Source organism: Telopea speciosissima, chromosome 3, assembly GCF_018873765.1.
Source record: "Telopea speciosissima isolate NSW1024214 ecotype Mountain lineage chromosome 3, Tspe_v1, whole genome shotgun sequence".
NCBI classification, from domain to species: domain Eukaryota; kingdom Viridiplantae; phylum Streptophyta; class Magnoliopsida; order Proteales; family Proteaceae; genus Telopea; species Telopea speciosissima.
Genome location: NC_057918.1, coordinates 6,498,659 through 6,518,094, shown reverse-complemented (window position 1 = coordinate 6,518,094; position 19,436 = coordinate 6,498,659). Strand labels below are relative to the sequence as shown.

Below are 19,436 nucleotides of genomic sequence, written 5' to 3'. Positions count from 1 at the left end.
CTTAAACTAGAAATGGCGGGCTAAATATATTTCACGCATTTTAAACAGAAGAGCAGAGGGGAAGGAGAGAGGGTGTGAGAGTGAGAATCGGGAGCTCGCGGAGAGAACGAGAGAGAAAAAGAAAGAAAGCACTGTGAGGTTCTTTGACGTTTCCAAGCTCGTGAATATCGATCGCTGATCTAACCTAAACTTTGAATCTGGTTTCTTCCACCCTCAAGGTAAGTTTCCCTTTGATTTAGGTTTTAGATTACTAGATCTTTACATTGAGATTGTCTTTCGTGTTCCATTTTTGAGGTTTTCCGTTTTAATTAGTCGGATATGAGGATCAATTTCATGCGTTAAACCAGAATCAACTCCCAAAGCAACAACTCGATTTTCGTGCTTTCCTTAGAAGGATGGAGAGAAGACCGGACGATTCGATTCGGCGAAAAATGGAAGAGCTGAGGCTCGTCTGCGATCGAGAGATAGCGGTTCAAATGCAGCGATGGAGTTCCGCTACTGATTCCTTTCGAACGTCTCTTCAGTCGGTCAAGCTTATGGCAGAAGAAACTGCCGAAAATCAAGGTAAGCTTCTACCAGAAATTACAGTTTTAAGTTAGCTACACTCGTAATTACGGTGTTTGGTTGTTTATTTTTCTTATTCTTGGCTTCTTGAGCTTCAGAATTTTAATTTTTTTGAGTTTCTGTTTGTTTCTATTCTCGTAATTTTAGGATTTCTGTGAGTGCTGACCGCTGGTTTGATGTTCCTGTAGTCGTTTGTTCTCATTTATAGTTTTCTACTCTTATCAGTGAGACACCGTAATTCAAGATTTTCCCGCCCATTTATATAGTTTTGTGCGTGAGTATGTGGTGTTGGCGGGGGAGAGGACGTTAGGTTTGTAAAATCAAACAAGGCTTTTATCATATTTTTAAGGTGATATATTGGTTCTGGTGACGTTTAGGGTTCGGCTGCTCTTGTCAGTTGTAGAAGCCCTTGTGTGTGGATAGATTCGTTAATAATTGAAGTGTCTATATAGCTTGAAGAATACTACATAACAGATCTTATTATCTCTTTGGAAAGTGCATTATAAATGCGAACATCATCTCATATTAGCAGCCCCTTTACGGTAGGATGTAGAGATGAGAATCTTTTCCCAGTAGTTCGTTCTTTCTGGTTTTCAATGTTTGAATTCCTCGGAAGACGGAGCTTTCTTTACAGTACTCACCTGGTTAAGTTGATAACATCTTTTTTGTTTTTGAATAAATATTATGTATGAGGAAGCTAAGCATTATCTGGTGTAGCATAGGTGCCAAACGGCACTATCCTTGACCAATGAGCAACCATTAATAGTGTATATATGAAAAAACGTTCAGCTCTCATGTGATAATGTGATATGATTTATTTCTCTCCTCTTTCCTATATAAGATTTTCACCTTGGTTTTCAATTTTTGAAACTCTGACTAAAAAGTATTTGCTTACATTGGTTGATAAAATTTATTATTTCATACTTTGATTGATAGTGAGACTATCTTGGTTGTCGGTCTTTATTTTTTATTTGCTAGGTGTCAGAAATTCTTTCCTGAATTTTCTTTTTATTCCTTCTCAGTAAAACTGGGCAAGTTTAAAACTCACCTAAGGGAACTGGAGGATGATTTAGTTAAAGCTCTTGCAGGTATGTCTCTCAATTGGGTCCCCCCCCCCCCTGGAGGCGTAACTTCAGTTAGGATGTGCAAAGTTACAAATAATTCATTGCACTAGAAAGGCAACAGAGATTTTTTGTCCCAAAATTTCAGCACTCCATCTGCCCTTTGGGGCAATATGCTTTGACATTCGGTATGATTTCCTTTTGTTGATGGTGTGGCTCCATATTATTTCACAGACTTAAATTCCCTAGTAGGTTAAACCTATTCTTGATGTTTATCTTAAGTTTTCTGGAACATATGCCATGGGAAGGTTTTGGCACAATGGAACAGTATATTGTGTTAACTCATTGCCTATGTGCTCCTCGTAGAGATGCTGTCTGAAAAATTATAAATTTTTTGAAGTTGGGCTGCAGTGTTTATTTGGTTAACCTATCCTTGACTGGCCTATTCTAACTTAGTTTGGTTGTGCTGGAATATTTTGAATCTGATATCGTGCTTTTGCTAGGAAGTCCTAACACTGCTCTATGCAAGAGATTTTGAGCAATTTTATTCAATTTTAGGTCATACAATATGGTTATCCATAATAATGCTGGTATAAACTCTATGATGCATATTTTGCAAGATTTAATGAGGGTTATCTTCAAGCCAATATGTTACCTTGTGTGGAGTTTACTTCTGATTTTTAGGATCTCAATAAATAGTTTTAGACTTGAAATCAATCAAATGATCACTCTGGTTAGGATTGTTACCATTTGATGTGGATCATAGTTGTCATTTGTCAAGGTATCCAAGCGCCTTGATCGCCTAGGCAGTTACCTTGTTGGTGTCGCCTTGCATCTAGGCCCCCTCCAATGCCTTGGGTCGCTTAGATGCGATGACAACTATGATGTGGATAGTTTGTCATTCAAGTGATGATCCACAAAAAATGCTGTAGATGGAATAGGCAGTGTCAAATTGTTCATTCCATGTAGTGCTCTAATGGAAATATTTCCATATTAATTGCACCTTATCAATTCAAACTGTTGTCTACTCTTGATTAATGAGCATAATGAGGCTGGGATTGGTTGATTTCAGGAAAGAGTAGGAAAGAAAAATTTTCTTTGCTAATTGTCTGGTTGCACCAAAAATCAAGAGAAACTTACTTCAAAATTCATCATTGTTGTTTAGTTTTCCAAGATTTGTACTTTGTTCTTCCCCGGGACCTTGTGGGAGGGAGGGTAGAAGCCAGGAATGGGCAGCTTTCTCTCAATTTTCTTTTCGCCGTGTTTTCTCATGTAACAAGTGAAACACAAAACCACTGATTACCTTTCCAAAAAAACCCCCGCCCCCCCGGACCACATCTCCTTTTTTTCTCTTTCCTTCCTTTCTCACATCAAGAGAGAAAGCCACCAAAACGCAGCCTAAGGATAACTGATCTTTGTACTTAAGATTCACTCTAAAATCATTAATTGATGTTCCTATGAAGTTAAAACATTTTGAGTAAATAATACGTTGCCTTTTTTTTCTATGGCGTATGTAGTGAAGAACCGTCAGGAAGCCAAGCGTTTGAATATAGTTGATTCAATTTCCGCTGCAAAAGCTAGAAGAGAAGAGCTTAGAAAAAATTTGCAAGATCAACAAGTCAAGAAGGATGAATATGCAGGAATAATTTCCCGGCAATCACTTGGTAGCTCTTCTCATTATGCTTGATTACCTCTACTAAATACTATAAGTTTTATGTAGCATGTCAACTTTATAGACGGATTTTAATTTAAATTATCCAATTGAGGCATTGTGTCATCTCTTTTTTCATTTCTGTCTGGGAACTGTAGAACACTTTCGTATTGCCATGCTTCATCTAAAATAAAAAGTCAAGTTTGAACTATTTGGCTACTAACCTTGTAAAAGGAACCAATGATCATTTACTAATGTAGTAGAAATTCTGTTATCTGGTACACCTACATTAAGTATTATCATATTTCCTTCTTTCATAGTTGTCAAGGCGTTAGGCGATCCAAGGCATTCGAGGTCCTCCCTAAGCACTTAGGCTCTTAGGCGGCGCCTAAGCGGCCTAAATTGCGTTCCAGTACTATTTTTTTTTATATATCAGTTATATGTGTGAAACAATCAAAACACAAATTTGGTTTATATGTTCTTAGAATTGGTCTTTTTCTGGTATACTTAGTCTCACATTTGGTTTATATTGTTCTTAGAAAATATGATGTTATCAATAAGTAATTAACCTACTCTTGATTTAGAGAAATGTTCTTTTTCTCTAAGATATTTGATTGATCAAATGATTTTATTTTTACATGAGACTTTTTGTATTAGGTAGAGCACAAAACCAGTTGTCCAAAAATCTAAGATTACTTAAATCTGATCTATTTTGAAGGAGTATGTTCCGGTCAAACCTTATTTGGTGAGCGCGAACATTGTCAAAATCGCTCTGAATGAAAATATTTTTTTTAGATATCAAAACAAATGAATATTTTATTTCACTTTTGTTTTTTAGCAATGTTTTACCAGATTAATATTTATGGAATTTTTAGATTTGAGAAAAACCCCAGCATTAGAAAGTTGAAAATTTCACATACCACTAAAATCCAGTTTTTGTTATTGAACTGGGAAGTTGACTTTTTATCCTTTTGGAATTTGATTTTTTAACTATTTTTATTAGTTTCAAATAAGGAGTATTTGATTATTTATGAATAATATCTTAAGTAAACGAAATAACAAATATAAATAACATTTGCTTGCATAAATAAGTGCCAGAACCTGGTTCGATACCAATTAAACCAATGCAAGGCGCTCTATAGTAAGGCGCCAGCTGCCTAGGCACCTAGAAATCTGCCTGGACGCCTAGGCGGCGCCTAGTAGACGCCTTGACAACTATGCCTTTTTTATTTAACTTTTATTTTCACCCTCTACCTTCTATTTGAAAGCTATTCATCTGGCAGCTTGAAAGTATAAGTATTATTTTGAAGGATTCTTTTGCAAAAAAATTACTCAATTAGTTGTATAAGGCAGTTAAACTTTCTTATCTATGTTCTGCTACTCTGGCTTATCTAACCTTATAGTGATAGAGGGGAAGTGCTTTTAAAATCTATGGACTTGCCTTGGAGTTGAACTGGCTGCTCTTCCATGTATTTGCTTGGTGATTTGTTGGTAGTATATTTGGGAATATTGTAAGCACTATTAATGAATGGCCAAGAGAGGTGTTATTAAACCTTGAGTGTATTGCGGGTTGTCCATTCCAGTGTGGCTTATCTGTTACTTTATACATTCCATGTAGTATTTATAATGTTGTCATGGATGCCCATAAATTTTGGCTTCTAATATTGTTTTCTTTGTACAGTATTTCACCATTTCTTGATTGAAATTATAGTTTTTCTCGTAAATGAGATTGTTACAGGAAAATATGAAAGAAACAATCTAGATACCTGTTGATCCTATTCTAGCATGGAAAGGAGGAGCTCTCTGATGGTGATTGACCCAGAGGGCTTGATGGGTCGAAAATGTGTCTGCCTAAGTTGATCTATTCCATAAAAACCATATAATATATTATACCTGTGAAACTGTTTTATATTTGCAAGTTTTCTTATACAAGATAGTAGTAAAATGTAACAACACAGTACTGAAGGGAAGGAGGATAAGTAGGAAACAGTGACAGAAAAGGATTGAGAGAGAGCAGTCAGCATGCACAGGGGGTTGGTTTTCTGGATTATTTGGAAATAAAAAATAATTAAGACACGGAGGAGAGTATTATTTGGTGGGGGGGCTAGGTGGGAGAACCCATCTCCAAAACCTTTTTCTTGTTGGCTCTACCTTCAGATTTAGATATGGATCTCCCCAATCAATTGACCCTTGCGGGAAAGTGATTAGGGAGGAATAGATGGAAATGCCATCCTGATGCCAAAGCTATAATGTTATTGTTCTTCGTCTCCATAATCCCCCTTCAAAATAAGTGAACCATCTCGGGTCAAAACCTACATAATGTTCCTTTGATCAGCCATGCCCTTCACAGGCCTTTCCATATTTTGAAGTCATATTCAAATCCAATGAAGAATGTTTAAAAAATACTTGACAGAATTGCATGACACTGTTTCCTACCCTACCAATCAATAAAATCCAAGATACCCCATTTTCCTTGAAAATCCATTGGTAAAAACTGAAGTTTCTGTGAACAAGTGCCTAGCGCTCTTGGTAGCATGTGGTGTGTGGATGCACATTTCTATCAGGAGGTCTTAGGCTCAAGCCTCCTGATTCGCACATCCCCCCCCCCCCCCATTGAATAGGATAGAGTAGGACCTATAAAACAAAAAAACTGAAGTTTCTCATTAGTCCTCCAAAGAATTATTCCTCATATTCTTTACACATATAAAATATAAACACTTAATCCTTCTCTTTGGAACTCGTAGGAGCACAGAAAGTTCAAAAAATGAGGGCAAAGTGAAGTTGAAACAAGTGGTAAAGCTTTCTTGCTCATCAAAAAATTGAATTGAGCACAGACAAAGATATAATGTGCATAAATTGATACGATGGGATGCTCTAAATTCCACCTATTACTTTTATTTTGTTATGGCCACATGACTTGTTAATTTCAACTTTCATTTTATAAAAATATAATACAGGCTTTGTATATTGCTCAATACTCTACTAAAATTTTAATCGCTACAATGATCTAGGAGCACCCATCCCTGCCTCCAACCTTGCTGTAACAAAGACTAGGGCTACAACCCCAAGTCTTACAGGCTACAGCCTAATAGTTTTACAATGATGGAATGAACTAGATTCAAATCCCCAACTCTTTACAACTTAAGATCATAAGTTTTTCAACATTTACAACCTAAGCCAAATCTAGGGATTTGCAGAAAATAGATTGCCTCAATTGAGTAATCCCAATGGAAAGAAACCTGGCGTTCTCCTCTCAATTCCACCGTCTTGCAAACATAGATAATGAAGAACACACTTTCCAATCAATTTAGATGATCATGGGCTTCAAGGATTTGATCAATGAGATTTTGATAGTCTTCCCCTTTTTTTCTTCTTCCAAAATTGCCTTTCGTTTCTGGTTCATTCTAGGAAGAATCAGACAGAAAATCACTCAAAAATTGCTCAAGTAGGGCTTCAAAATGTGGGTTGAACGAGACCCCTCGATTTCGAATCTTTCTCATTTACCCTTCTACTACTTTGTGCATTGATGGAAAAATGGTCATATCTCACTTATCCGATGACCTGATTTAGGTTGCATTAAAATTAAAAAAGATGACTCAAAGATGTACAACTTTTTTGTCTTAAGCTTCTGTAGATTCTGAATGGAGAGTGACTCAAAATGCCCATAAAGTTGTATGTGTCAAAAAAGCATTTTGAAAATTCTGCGCAACAGATAATGTTCAATTGATATCTCACCATACGAATTCCGATTTGCTTGATTCCAATGCCAGTGGAAAGAAGACTTGAAGTGGTACAGTCTTTGTATTTTGAGCTTCAAAAGATTTAGCCTCATAAGACAACTCAAAAATTACACGAAGTTGATGTCAGTGCAAAACCAGTGTTCTGAAATTGTTTTACCTACACTGTCTAGGCCACATCACCTTGTTTCTTTCCACTATCCACCTCGTCATACATGCTCTCCAAACTCACATTTGTGAGTATGTGTTGTCTCTTACAAGAACAAGTTGTTTCCAACAATGGCAACTCTTCAATCATGTCTGCTGTCACTGTTCTGATGCCAAATTCCTGAGATTTGGTTACCTGTTTCTCTTCCTCTTCTCTTTATTCATTCTTGCCTGTGCAGGTATTGTTCTAACCTGTTTTAATATTGCTACAGTTTAAATATTTTATTCTATATAGTTGTTATATAGTGATGTGAGTATAGTGTACAGGGAAATTCTAATTCATTTTCTTGTTTTTTAATGATTTGTGTTGAAGCTTTGGAAGATCTGCAAGGAAATCTTGATCAGGAAATGAGAAACAGAGACATAGAAGAAACCATTTCATGGTACAAAAGGGTACTTGGCTTTCGGATCGAAGGAGGTCATGGTAATTAATGGGGCACTAAATTTACAACTGCTTTTGGTTTCACTCTGAGGTTTTGATCATCTCATTAATAAAGGTTTTTCTTTAGGGGTCAAGTTTATATTCAATAAAATTAACTCGAAAAATCCAAATGAGGAGTACTCTTTCACTGTGAGGCATGCAAATGATATTTATACATGTAAGTAGTAGATTACAGCCCTCCTTTTGGGTGTCATGGAAATTTTGTTGTTAAAGCATTCTGTGACATGCATCTTAGCAGTGCCGTGTGTTTCTTTATTATTCCTCAGTGCTGGATTGCGACCCTTGCTTGGATGACATCAAGGAGTTGATCCAAGAATTGAACCAAACTAATGGCTTGTTCAAGTTTGTGGGAATTATGAGAGAGAAGTTTCAAGCAACTGCATCAATAGGTACTACAACCTTTATATTCTGTGTGCACTTCATAATTACACAATGTAGCCTAATCAACATGTCTTTTCTATTGAAATAGAAATTGGTATCTTTTATGTTTACAGTTAGATTGCTTGGTGGTTTATGCTACCAAGTTAAACATGCAATTAATGTGCTCAATACATCAACTGCAAAACAAGAGAATGTGAATGAAGTGAGATTTAGAGTGAAAACTACTGATCTATGTTATAGTGTACCGTGAGGGGGAGAATTTGAGGCTGGGCTCTATGTTAAATTATGTTGAGTCATTGTTATTTACTTAGTCTTTGGTTGTAATTGACTTTTAGTAGGAACTCTTAATAAATTATTAAGCAATGGACCCAGGCAACGATAGAGATGATTCTGAGTCCTATCGCGGCTCTAGGATTTCCCCCTTTTCTTCTGCATCATGCTCTCTCCCTTTTCTACTTAGTCGGTCTCTCACTCTCTCCCTTCTTCTCCTTTATAGGTTCTGGTTGGTAATATCTGATTTTGTTACATGGTATCTGAGCCATGAAGAAGAACATTAAAAAAAATGGTTGTTTATTGAGTTCTATGCTGAGTTTTATTGCTTTTCTATTCTGTTAGTGTATGGACTAATTACTCACATATTTGACCAGTTTTCCATGTTCAGGCCTAATTCACATATTTGATCAGTTTTCCCTGTTCAAACCTAATTTGTTTTGTTTATTATTGGAGTTTTTTGTGTTCCAGTATCTGACCCTCCCCTGTTCTAGCATAATTGGCTGAACCTAGAAGAGAGCTGGAACTCATCGATTCATCACCATTTGACCTGATAGTTGTTGGGTTGTTCACAAACTATTTTTCAGGCATTTCTCTAGAGCTGCATTTAAGCAATGGCCATTAAAATACCTGGACAATTGTTTAACATATTAATCATGTTATATTGAATAATTGTAAGGCGTCAAAGGAAATGTGTACCTAAACTGCCTCTTCAAGTTCATGTGTAATCTGTAATCTACTAAACTTTTTCGGATAATGATTCAACAGGTATTGTTCCTCAAGCCACATCTCACCCAGACTCAACTACAATTTCTAGATCAGCTCCAGCTGCATCAGTTTCGGTTGACAGCAGAAGTGATTCTTCGGAAAAGGAAAATGCACTTCAAAGTCAATCTGGAGAAACTTGCAGACCTCCAGGAAAAGTTAATCATGGGCGAATGACTAAATCAAAGGTCCTCTCTCCAACATCTGCAGCATCTTTTCGCCGGTCCCCTCGTTTGAAGGTATTTGATTCTTTTCTTTTCTCTTGTACTCCGCTTTAGTATCAACAATCTGACTCCCATGTAAAACTAATCGAAGTGATCCGTGAAGGATCCTGGAGAACATGTAACTTCATTTGGCAATATTGATAAGGGCACTCTTTGGCCCCCCAAGAAAAAAAATGGCATACCAAGTGCACAAGGCTCTCGCACTGCATTACTGCAAGGTCTGGGGAGGGTCATAATGTACGCAGCCTCACCCCCGCTTTGCGGAGAGGCTGTTTCTTGACTCAAACCCGTGACCACTTGGTCAAAATGGACCAACCTTACCGTTGCGCCAAGTTCCATCCTTACTGTTTGGCAACATCCTCAAAATATCCCATGCGCATTGGAGTCTCTTGATTCATAAATTGCACTATCGGATCACTTCCAAGTTCCAAGGCACTGTAATCTTCATAAATAGTCATTTTCACCTCCAGTCAATCATCAGTTTATTTTATGCCTCCAAGCTTTACATGTACCAAAAATTTCAGGTTAGGATAGCAATCAATCTTCTCAAAGGATCATTCAAATTGACACCATTTAATAGCCTTAAAGATCCAATCGCTAATGTTACTGGATGACTTTCAGCTTTGTTTGATAGTGTTACTGAAATTGTATCTTAGGTAGGATTACCCAATTGTTTTTGAAGGCAGGAGGTGAATGTATATTTGATTCCATGTTACATTGTCAATATTGTTTAGTGGTTGGTTCTGGTTATTCTATTGGATAAGCCTTAATGTCCTTCCTCAAGCTTTGGCCAAACTGCTACTGTATGTTGTTTTGTAGCCATGTCTGGGATCATACTTAGCATTGATATTAAAAATAGAAGACATTTAGTCTGACTGCTCTAATCCATGGTTGCAAGGCTTAAGGATTCAGGCTGTTAACCTTTTTTTTGCTGTAAAAATGACTTGATATCAATGCTGTATATGGTAAAAATAAGCAAGCCTCGTTAGCTCAGCAATTTGATAGGCTTATATTGGAACCAAGATTTTTACAATGAAAAATAAATCTTGGAACCATCTTTTGTTTCTCTCTCCCTCTCCCATCCCCCCCACCCCTCTCAGTTCGTCCAATAAAAAAAGGCCACATTTCTCATCTTGTGACTAATGTAAATAAAAGTATATGTTTTTTACATTTGGACTGCTAGAGGTTAAGAGATGCCAGTATTGCATATGGCAGGTCAAGAAATGAATGTTCAGAAGGCCTCTTTGTCACCCGAGATGAAATCCTTCATGGTTTTTACATGCTTTCGTCTTAGCTAACCACCACAGATGACCCATGACGATATTTAAGTACATCTGGTAATTTTTGTTGGGTTCAGATGTTAGAAGAATTAATCAATTGAATGAAGCAGATTCGGGGAGCCTCGTCCATGTATTGCCACTCAACTAACATTTCAAGCTTTGAGAACAAAAAAGTGAAACAAAGATCTCAGGCCAACGTGTTAGTGTTCTGTGTATATCTCTTTAATGCCCTTTCATTTCAAAAGAGTGTGTTTTGATTGGATGAATGTAAGGTTTCTTATTTCAATGCTGTAATCTAACTTATTCCGCTGATTTTGTTTGATTTAATTAGCGTCTAGATTGTTTCACGCTTATGAATTAATATGCACCCAAAAAAAAAATTGGGGAACTGATATCATGATCTTTTTAAAATAATTTTTTGGTGAATCAAGAATTCAGCGGTTAGACCTTTAAAAAAAACTTGGGTTGATATTTAGCTTTTTATTTCTTATAAAGATGGTCGGAACAATAGTTATTCTGATTCTTTTACTTTTATCCTCCCATTTTTATTTGCAATTTTTATTATGCTATTCTTCTACCCAAAAATAATTATGCTGTTCGATTTTCTTTAATGGTCCTTTTTTTTGTGTAGATGAGGAAATAAAATTGAGTAAAGTAGAAGTAAAAATAAAAATGTCAATTAAATGTTACGAGAAGGGTTTGTTGCCGGTGTGGCCCATGCATCAATGTGGGGCCAATGAGGGGTGTGAGGAGTATACAGCAGGAGGGGGCAGAGGTGTCATGTTGCCCCCTCTTCTGTGTTGTGGGTGGGGAATGTGACTTTGCAGTTTTCTTTTTCTCTAAATGTTAATTATTGTTGCTTGGTCGTGTAGCCACTGCATTAGCATGGGGACCAATGAGAGCAGGTACAGGGTATCAATATGGATGAAATTTTTATTTTTGGAGGGGTTGGGCGTATTTTGCTTGCTCTTGTGTCTAGAAAAGGGGTCTTGTTTTCATACATGGTCAACATTTCAGCTATTGGATTGGCTTGTGAAAATCAAGTATTTTTTTCTTTTTGGGTAATAACACAAACCATAAGCCAAATCCGAAAGGTTAATTGATTTTAGGATCAGAATCGAGTATTCTTATTCAAGGCTGAATTGTTCACTATGTTCATACACGGTTGTGGATGAATGTAAACCCTATTACCTTAAAAACAATAAAAGTTTTAGGGAGAAAGAACGCTATTTAAGCGTGTGTAGTGTGTTGTTTTTATGTTCAAACACAGGGTAGGTAAAATAACTGTTGCACCATTTAAAATTCCCCCTTCTCAGGGTGCGGCGATCATTTTGCCCACCCGCAGCATATGCGTTCTCTTTCTTACAGTTTTATTTGCCAATATTTTGTCATTCAATCTTGTATATTATTGACCCAAATTATATGGAAGAGTAATGAAATATGAGGGATCAATCCGCAGAGGCCCCACCTTTCTTGCTGGATTGACAAATGGAGTGACATGGATTTTAGTGTGATGGCCCATGGTTGGGCTAAATCATGGGTTTGGTAACTCAGTCCCAATTTTAACTCATTCATGTCTCCCTTTGCCTTTCAGTTAATATACCGGAAGGAAAGGGTTCTCTAAGCTGTCGGTTCTCTATCTCTCTTTTTTTCACATGAAATGACCACACTGTTTTCTTATGTGCGGAACCGTTCCGTGGTAGTGTGGTACCACTTCCAACCATGCTGTTTACTCAGGTAATCATCATATTCCTTGATATATTTTGAGGTAAAGTTTTTCTTCCCCCCAAGGATGGAGATAGAATCCCTTTATTGACCAAAAAAAAAAAAAAAAAAAGACCTAAGCGAATGAGCTCCTTCATAAAATTCTCATGTCTAATATACTTAGGTTGAAATAATAAATAAGGACAAGAAATTGCTCCTCCATGGTTGGGTGACCCCTGCACCAACATGGTAACCAATGAGATTACACACAAGGGCATAAAGATGGATGGAATTTCTGATTTCATGAGGGCAAAATGATAATTTTGCACCCTCACGCCACTATACAGCCTTCTTTTTCCTCACACCACCCTCATATTTACCATGTGTCGGATCAGTGGGACCCAAAATTTGTGGGTGGATTGGAGCAATAGCTGAGACCTAATCGTCCTCTTCCCACCCTCTCAAATTACAGATGTTCCACCAATTACCCCCATGATCTTACGATTAATGATCTGAAGATTCAGTGCTTGATGGCGAGGACTGGTACTGTAACGATTGGAGCTACGCCGTCCTTAAACTGTTCTTACGCTCTTTCACTGTTCATCTCCTTTTTCCCAATTTTGGACCTTCTCAGTTACCTCAGCTCTATAAAACTGTAGCATGAACCGTAGATTTCTCTGACAACCTTTCGGTGAACTTTTGAATTTTCTTCTTTTTTCTATGCTCCAGATCAGATGTGTTTTCTCTTCTCTCAATAAGAGTTTTAGGCTGCCAATGAGATGTTTGATGAGATTCCCAAGAAGGGATATCATGGGTACGATCAAGAATCCTTTTAAGAGATTTGAGTATTCTAAAATCACTTCTACCAAAAAAAAAGTTTTCTAAAATCAAGAATGCATTTTATAGTTAATCATGTATCCAAAGTCCAAACACTATTCTCACTCTCAGTTGAGTGTATTTTGCATTTTGAAACTGGGAATGCATATCAAACATAGCCTAAGTATCCCGTATAGAGAGTACTTTTGCAAGAATGAACCCCAATGTCCCATTTGTTTAGAGGGGAAGATAGGGTGGGATTATTGGGAAGATGAGACCCACATATTGGTAGGGTTTTATTGGAGTGAAAATGTTGAGGTAAAGTTATTTTTCTCATGAATAGTAACTTCGATAGGCTAGGGATGGGATTTTGAAATATCACATCAGCAGATAAAACATTTAGTGATTTTATATGGGCTTTTTGTAAGTTTATCATCCAGGATAACCAAACAAGGTTGGGGTGGGATTTTGAAGTACCACATCAGTATTTTCCCATCTCAATTCTCTCACCCCCAACTATGTCTCCTTTGAACAAACGGGACCCAAAGGAATTGACTAGAACCCACACAAGCAGTGAAACATGTGCTTTAATTCGATGCAATACCAAACCAAATATGACGAGTAATGAGATCCTGAGGGAAGCCTTCGCTAAGAGTTGGAAATTTTAATGCCTATTATTTTAACAGATCTATCTTATTCATATAAAACTATCAATGTTAGATCATAATAATCCAGTTTGTCTGAGTCTTGTTGTTTAGATTAAAGCTAGTTGTCAATTCTTTAGGTAAGCCAAATGATTGGATCAGAGTACTTGTACAATCCACACTTTGTTGAGGTTGACAGCGATATTTATCCGGATAATCGGTATCAGATAATTTGTAATATTACTTTTTTTTTTTCCATTTTAGTATCACTCACAAATTTTTTTTTTCTTCAATGTAGCTAAATATTGTCATTTCTTGTGTACTCAAAATCTGTACATGATAATAACATAATGATGTCATTTTCAAATTATTTTTGAAAATTAAACCCTTTTATACCCTTAACTTAAGAAACTTTTGAAAATAAAACAAGGGCAATTAAAAGAAGGTGGTATACAAATTTGGATAACAAATGAAATATCTCTAGATCGAATTCGAATAACAAATATGCTAATCACATTCAACTTGGATACATTAGTATCTACTCTATATTTGCTCCATTTACATCCCTATTTAAGACCCTTTGCAAGCTTGCCATGTTGTGTATAACAAAGTAATTGCTATTGTTATTTCTATTATCATTTTCTTTTTACATTATTAGAACAAGGATATCGGCGTATCGCCTTCTCTGATACAAATATCTCCACAATATGTTTCTAGGAAAAGTTATTACTGGTGGTAGAATACTGTTTGTCTCTTCATGAAGATGTATGTACTATGTACATGACTAGAGGATCATGGATCTGTAACTTAAGAATTTAGCTTGTAGGTTGAGATAATCTTCTATGGATAAGTGCATGAGTTTGCTTCCAAAGCTTTCTTGCCAAAGATTCATCCTTAGCCAGACTTGAACAGTTCTTCTCATTACAGTCAACAAAGTATTTCCCATTACTCCCATTTATTTGTTGGCTCAAAGCTACATAGCATGAGGTTGATGCACCCTGATCATCAATGTAAATTTAAGAAGAAACCACAGATTTTAGGTTATTGGGAATTACTCAAGAACATGGATTATTGGGAATAATGAATGATTAGGAACAAACCTGAGATGTTGTCTTTAGCAACTTTGAGGCAAGGAAGAAAAGTGAATCTGTAAGAGGAAATAAAAAATTAGCAAAACATGTTAAGCCTTGTCTTCTAGTTGGAACTAGGGTTTACTTATGTCGAAAAGTGAAAACCTAAGGATGGAAAAGGACTTAGAAATATCTTCGCCACTGGTGATTTGATCATGTGATTGGACGCACGTGTTATCAAGAAACTCCCACCCTCCTATTATACACGGTCAAAATTTTCTTCCCGACCCATGTTAATCGAAGGATTAGATGTTTTTAGAAGTAGAAATTCTCCCTTCAGTATAGAGAAACTCAGTCCCATAGAAATTACTAGAAAAAGTGAGACCTCAGAATCAACCCGAAAAGGTAAACCATGCGGTACTATCACAAAACAATTTTGGCTAAAGATTTGGATAGCTAATAATATTAAGGGTTTCCTTCCCCGTCACTATGCCTAATGAAGATCACTATTTGTCACATGGTAGTACATAGATTAGTCCATGTGGCGGAGGACTAGACAAGCATCTCATTAGTACAATTGTAGCTTAAAATTAGTAGGGATGAAGTAGCTAATTTATAAAGGATGCTATTTTGTATTTTATATTTATCTCCATTTAAAGGGGAATAGTTCAATTAACAGTGGCCATATAATTTTGGCAACAATACTGGGTACATTATGATCCTCCTTAGACCATGCAATGGTGGGAGCCTTGTGCACTGGGTACGCCCTTCATAATTATCAAGGCAGGAAGGCGACCATGGCGTTTTAGAGGGTCAAAAATCAAGGCGACACCGCCATGGCGCCCAAGGCGTCCAAGGCGACCTAGGAGCCTGGATGCCATGGCGACGCCTTGATAACTATGATGCCCTTTATTGGCTTTGTAGCCAATCCACAAAGCCCTTTACCTTTCATTAGTTGATGGCTAAAAATACAAGGGATAGAACAGATTCACCTACTAGGAACAAATTTCAAAAGACAAGAAGAAGAAAAAATTGTCAAATTGAAAATCTCTGATATAATCTAATATAAAGGTCAGATTGCTGAAACAACCCTTTTCATGGTAGAATCAACTTCAAAATTGAATTACTGGCAAAAACATATGTTAATTAGTGTATAAAACAATGTGAAATGAGTGGGTATTCTATAATTCATGCCTGTGATGAAGCCCTTATGCTCCCTCATAATTCCTGTCTTCACAATTCCTGGGTGGACAGCATTGATTGTTACTCTTGCTTTCCTTTCCTGTCCAACAAAACACGTTTATTTGTTTTTATTAATCCTTTTTCATGATTCTGCAACTTTAAATTCTTATACCTTTTCTTTTTTTTTGCAATCTCTTTTTATGAATTTTTGTGATCAAGATACCTGTAATGGAGAAGATGCAGAGAGTGATCAGATTCTACCTTGAGCTGCCTTGCAATTTCCTTTGCATGCAATATATTAGCCAACTTGGTCTGAGCATATGCACGAGTTCCATTGTATCTGCACAATTTAACAGTACATTAGTAAATACTAGCTATGACAGTAAAGAAAAACATATAAGAAAGAGTAAGTTCGACTATATGGGTATTTCGGTAATTTCCTGTATTTGTGTGATTGTTTTTTGCGATTTCTATTCTTTTTACCTCAGGTTCTCATGTTTTTTACATTCTCTTCAATAGTAAGTGATGAATTACAAACAAACCATTAGGGTTTGGATAGAACACTCTTGGACTAAAGTTGGATTTGAGTTTCTCCTCTTGAGATCTCCAGAAAGCAGATCCCAAGACCCCCAAAACATGTTCCTTTCTGACTATGAAGTACTTATGAAATGGATCTATTCTAGTCTTGCAGCTTTTGAAAGAGAGAGAGAGAGATTGATACTTGATGGGGTTCCTCAAATGAGTGAAATGGAAAGCATCTCTTTTGACCCAACTGTGAACAGTGGATGAGACATTGATAATCCTTCCTTGAATCCCTGTTTGGTCTGCTGTTTCTACCATTTTCTCTAATAACATCTCTGTTAAAAAATAATGCCCTGCAAATTAAGAAAAAGAAACAAATATTATTTTTCTCTATTAACTGATAAAAACTCTGAAACTCAGTGAATCAATAAGGAAATTTCCTTTCTTTCTTTTAATGAAATCTTTGTTTTAAGATTCACGTGTGGTCTATGCATGCATTCTTGTCGACCAAATCATGGGCTGAAGCTGAACTGCTCATTTCCCAGTAGGGTTGGCCGGGCCAAACTTAGGCTTGATCTGTCAACATCTATTGGTTCTTGATTCAGGGCTGGGCCCTCCCATGGGCCAAAAATAATCACTATTTGTGATGGAACAACTGAACAAGCCATTTGATTTTGGGCCCAGTAAAACCCATTTTTTCATTTTTCAAGGCTTACAAGATAAGGTTAGATACTTATACTCTATTGCTTACCCAAGTAATTTGTAGCAAAAGTCATCTCTACTTTGTCTTCAGAGAATTCCAATTTCTGAGAGAACTTCCCTGCATTGTTTCTTCAAAAAGAGGGGGAAAAAAAAAAGAGAGGATAAGAGCCTATTAATATAAAACCTCTCTCTCTCTCTCTCTCTCTCTCTGAGAGAGCTTAAGAAATCAAAACTGTGACAGGAAAAATGAGGCAAGAACTCATCAACTCACATGAGTATATTAAGTGGTAATCCAAGGGAGAAAAACTTAGAACAGAATCTCTTAATGGAAGCTAATGAGCTGAGATCCATCTCAAACAAGAAAACCTCAGCTTGTGGGCTCTCCTTCTTCACTCTCTCTTTCACTTCAGCTGCTTTTTTCATGTCCCTTGCTGGAATTATAAGTCTTACCCCTCTCTTTGCTAGCACCCTTGCTGTTTCTGCTCCTATACCAGATGTTGCCCCTTCACAACAATAACAAGATCAAAAGATAGAGGATTAACTCTACAAATCCATAATTCTATACTTCAAAACCCATAAACCTCTCTCTCTCTCTCTCAATTGGAGAATAATTAAGAAAGAAGTATTGCCAAAAAGAAGGAACCAACAACAGACAAAGATTTGTTTGTTTAGAATTCTAAGTAGAAGGGAAAAAAAAATTATAAATCTCTTCATGAATTAAGCATTTAATTTAAACCCTTTAGAAAACAGCTCAAAACTAGCCAATTCCAGTATTAATCTACCAAACCCATCTCCATGCACAAGCAAAGAGAGTAAACAAAACCACCAAAATCTCTCTCTCAGCCTGATCAGCTTTGTGTATCTATCAAGGGGAGGGGGGGGGGAATGGGGAAAAAAAGAAAGAGATTAGAAGTGACTAACCAGTGATTATTGCTGTTAACTGAGAAGGGAGTAAACAAGAACAATCTTCAGTTACTTGCTCAGCAGTTGAATTTGATCCAAAACCACTTGGACCTGCAATACCTGCTAGATACCTGAGTATTTCCTTCATCCTTCCCAACAAAAAGCAAGGCAGAGAGAGGTTAAGAACCAGAGTCTGGTACGTGTATGTGTTACTGATTGAAGGTGAGTCACTCCACAAAAAACCAAATATATAAAGGAAAAGAGAATCAAACAGTAGTAGACATGGAAGCGCTTATCTTTACCATTTGTCCTTCGTTTCTTTTCTTTTCTTTTCCTTTCTTTTCTTCTCCATATTCCTTGGACCTATATCTGTGAGGGTCAAAATTTGGCTTATCAACTGGCACCTTTTTTTCCTTTTTCTTTTGTCTCCCCTTGTAGCATATCATCTCGCGAGATATTAAAATATCAAGATTTCAGAGAAATTGATTATGTAAATAAGGATCTCCGGCTCCTCTCCAGGGAGCCCAGCGCCCTTGGGGAATCCAAGGGCTGGGCTGTGCCGCACATATTTTGGCATGTGCCTAATCAATAATCAGGATGTGTGTGGCACAGCACATGGATGCTACGCTCCCTAGAGAGTAGCTCAATCTTGTAAATAAAGAGAGGGTTCCCCCTACTAGTGTGGGAAGGAATCTGCACACTACACTATACCAATTTTTGTCTTTGACAAAATTTATGTGCATGCAAATAATACTTGGTCGTGTGGTCCTCTGTCGAGATTTGAGACTCCAGACACAACCCCATGAAATAACTGCCTACCCCCTACAAAATGAAAAGTTCACCTGACGATGCCCTGCGCAGAGACACAACCCTTCGATGCCTCCGATTCTAATCGGGTGATTCACCCTTTCTGAGCCTCAACATTGGGTACAAGTGGCTGTCGATGGAAGGATATATATGTCCTCAAAGCAAATGGTTGGATTGATTAAGATCTAGATTCTAGAATGATATTCTACAAGGGTATACTGGAATGGATTCTCTTTATGGATTATGGGCTAAGAAGTAGAAGCAAGGTTTAATACCCAAAATCGGGATCCTAATCAATTGGAATCGGCCCAAATATGTCATAAGTCATAACCCTAGATTTTGGCCGAGCCGGTTCAGCCAGAATCAGGATCTGTTTTAGGCGATTCTGATGCAACCTGACCTGATTTTAATTCTTAATCCCAAATAAGCCAAGAATGCTCCCTAGGTCATCTTCCTATAATAGGTGGTAGAGATGTCATTCATAGGGGTGTCAATAAAGCCCGG

At 37.0% G+C, this 19,436-nt stretch overlaps 2 protein-coding genes across 3 annotated transcripts; one reads left to right on the top strand and one right to left on the bottom strand.

The window, feature by feature from the left end:
* Positions 1-344: 344 nt before the first annotated feature.
* On the top strand, positions 345-10,764 carry LOC122654375 (kinetochore protein SPC25 homolog). 2 transcript variants are annotated; one of them, XM_043848440.1, is made up of 8 exons: positions 345-564; positions 1,587-1,652; positions 3,143-3,289; positions 7,534-7,644; positions 7,730-7,819; positions 7,929-8,051; positions 9,082-9,317; positions 10,518-10,764. In XM_043848440.1, exons 1-8 carry the CDS (start codon positions 396-398, stop codon positions 10,527-10,529), a joined length of 954 nt encoding a protein of 317 aa, XP_043704375.1. In that variant the 5' UTR covers positions 345-395; the 3' UTR covers positions 10,530-10,764. The 2 variants fall into 2 exon arrangements, with proteins under 2 accessions (XP_043704375.1, XP_043704376.1); XM_043848441.1 differs by lacking the exon at positions 10,518-10,764 and adding an exon at positions 9,416-9,460.
* On the bottom strand, positions 735-18,352 carry LOC122654374 (short-chain dehydrogenase TIC 32 B, chloroplastic-like). Its single transcript, XM_043848439.1, has 10 exons — positions 18,144-18,352; positions 17,494-17,725; positions 17,272-17,351; positions 16,720-16,873; positions 16,260-16,338; positions 16,011-16,098; positions 14,847-14,893; positions 14,491-14,744; positions 14,277-14,284; positions 735-746 (listed from the first exon to the last, which is right to left on the bottom strand). The coding sequence occupies exons 1-8, from the start codon at positions 18,271-18,273 to the stop codon at positions 14,562-14,564; spliced, it is 993 nt and encodes a 330-aa protein (XP_043704374.1). The 5' UTR covers positions 18,274-18,352; the 3' UTR covers positions 735-746; positions 14,277-14,284; positions 14,491-14,561.
* Between the last annotated feature and the right edge of the window lie 1,084 nt (positions 18,353-19,436).

Excerpts from the sequence above, each read along its gene's own strand:
- LOC122654374 (XM_043848439.1), bottom strand. The coding sequence starts at position 18,273 with ATGAAGGAAATACTCAGGTATCTAGCAGGTATTGCAGGTCCAAGTGGT. Across the intron at positions 17,352-17,493 it reads TTACCACTTAATATACTCAT|AAACAATGCAGGGAAGTTCT; the intron begins GTGAGTTGATGA and ends CTCTTTTTGAAG. Across the intron at positions 16,874-17,271 it reads TTTTGCTACAAATTACTTGG|GGCATTATTTTTTAACAGAG; the intron begins GTAAGCAATAGA and ends CTTAATTTGCAG.
- LOC122654375 (XM_043848440.1), top strand. The coding sequence starts at position 396 with ATGGAGAGAAGACCGGACGATTCGATTCGGCGAAAAATGGAAGAGCTG. Across the intron at positions 565-1,586 it reads AGAAACTGCCGAAAATCAAG|TAAAACTGGGCAAGTTTAAA; the intron begins GTAAGCTTCTAC and ends ATTCCTTCTCAG. Across the intron at positions 8,052-9,081 it reads TCAAGCAACTGCATCAATAG|GTATTGTTCCTCAAGCCACA; the intron begins GTACTACAACCT and ends ATGATTCAACAG.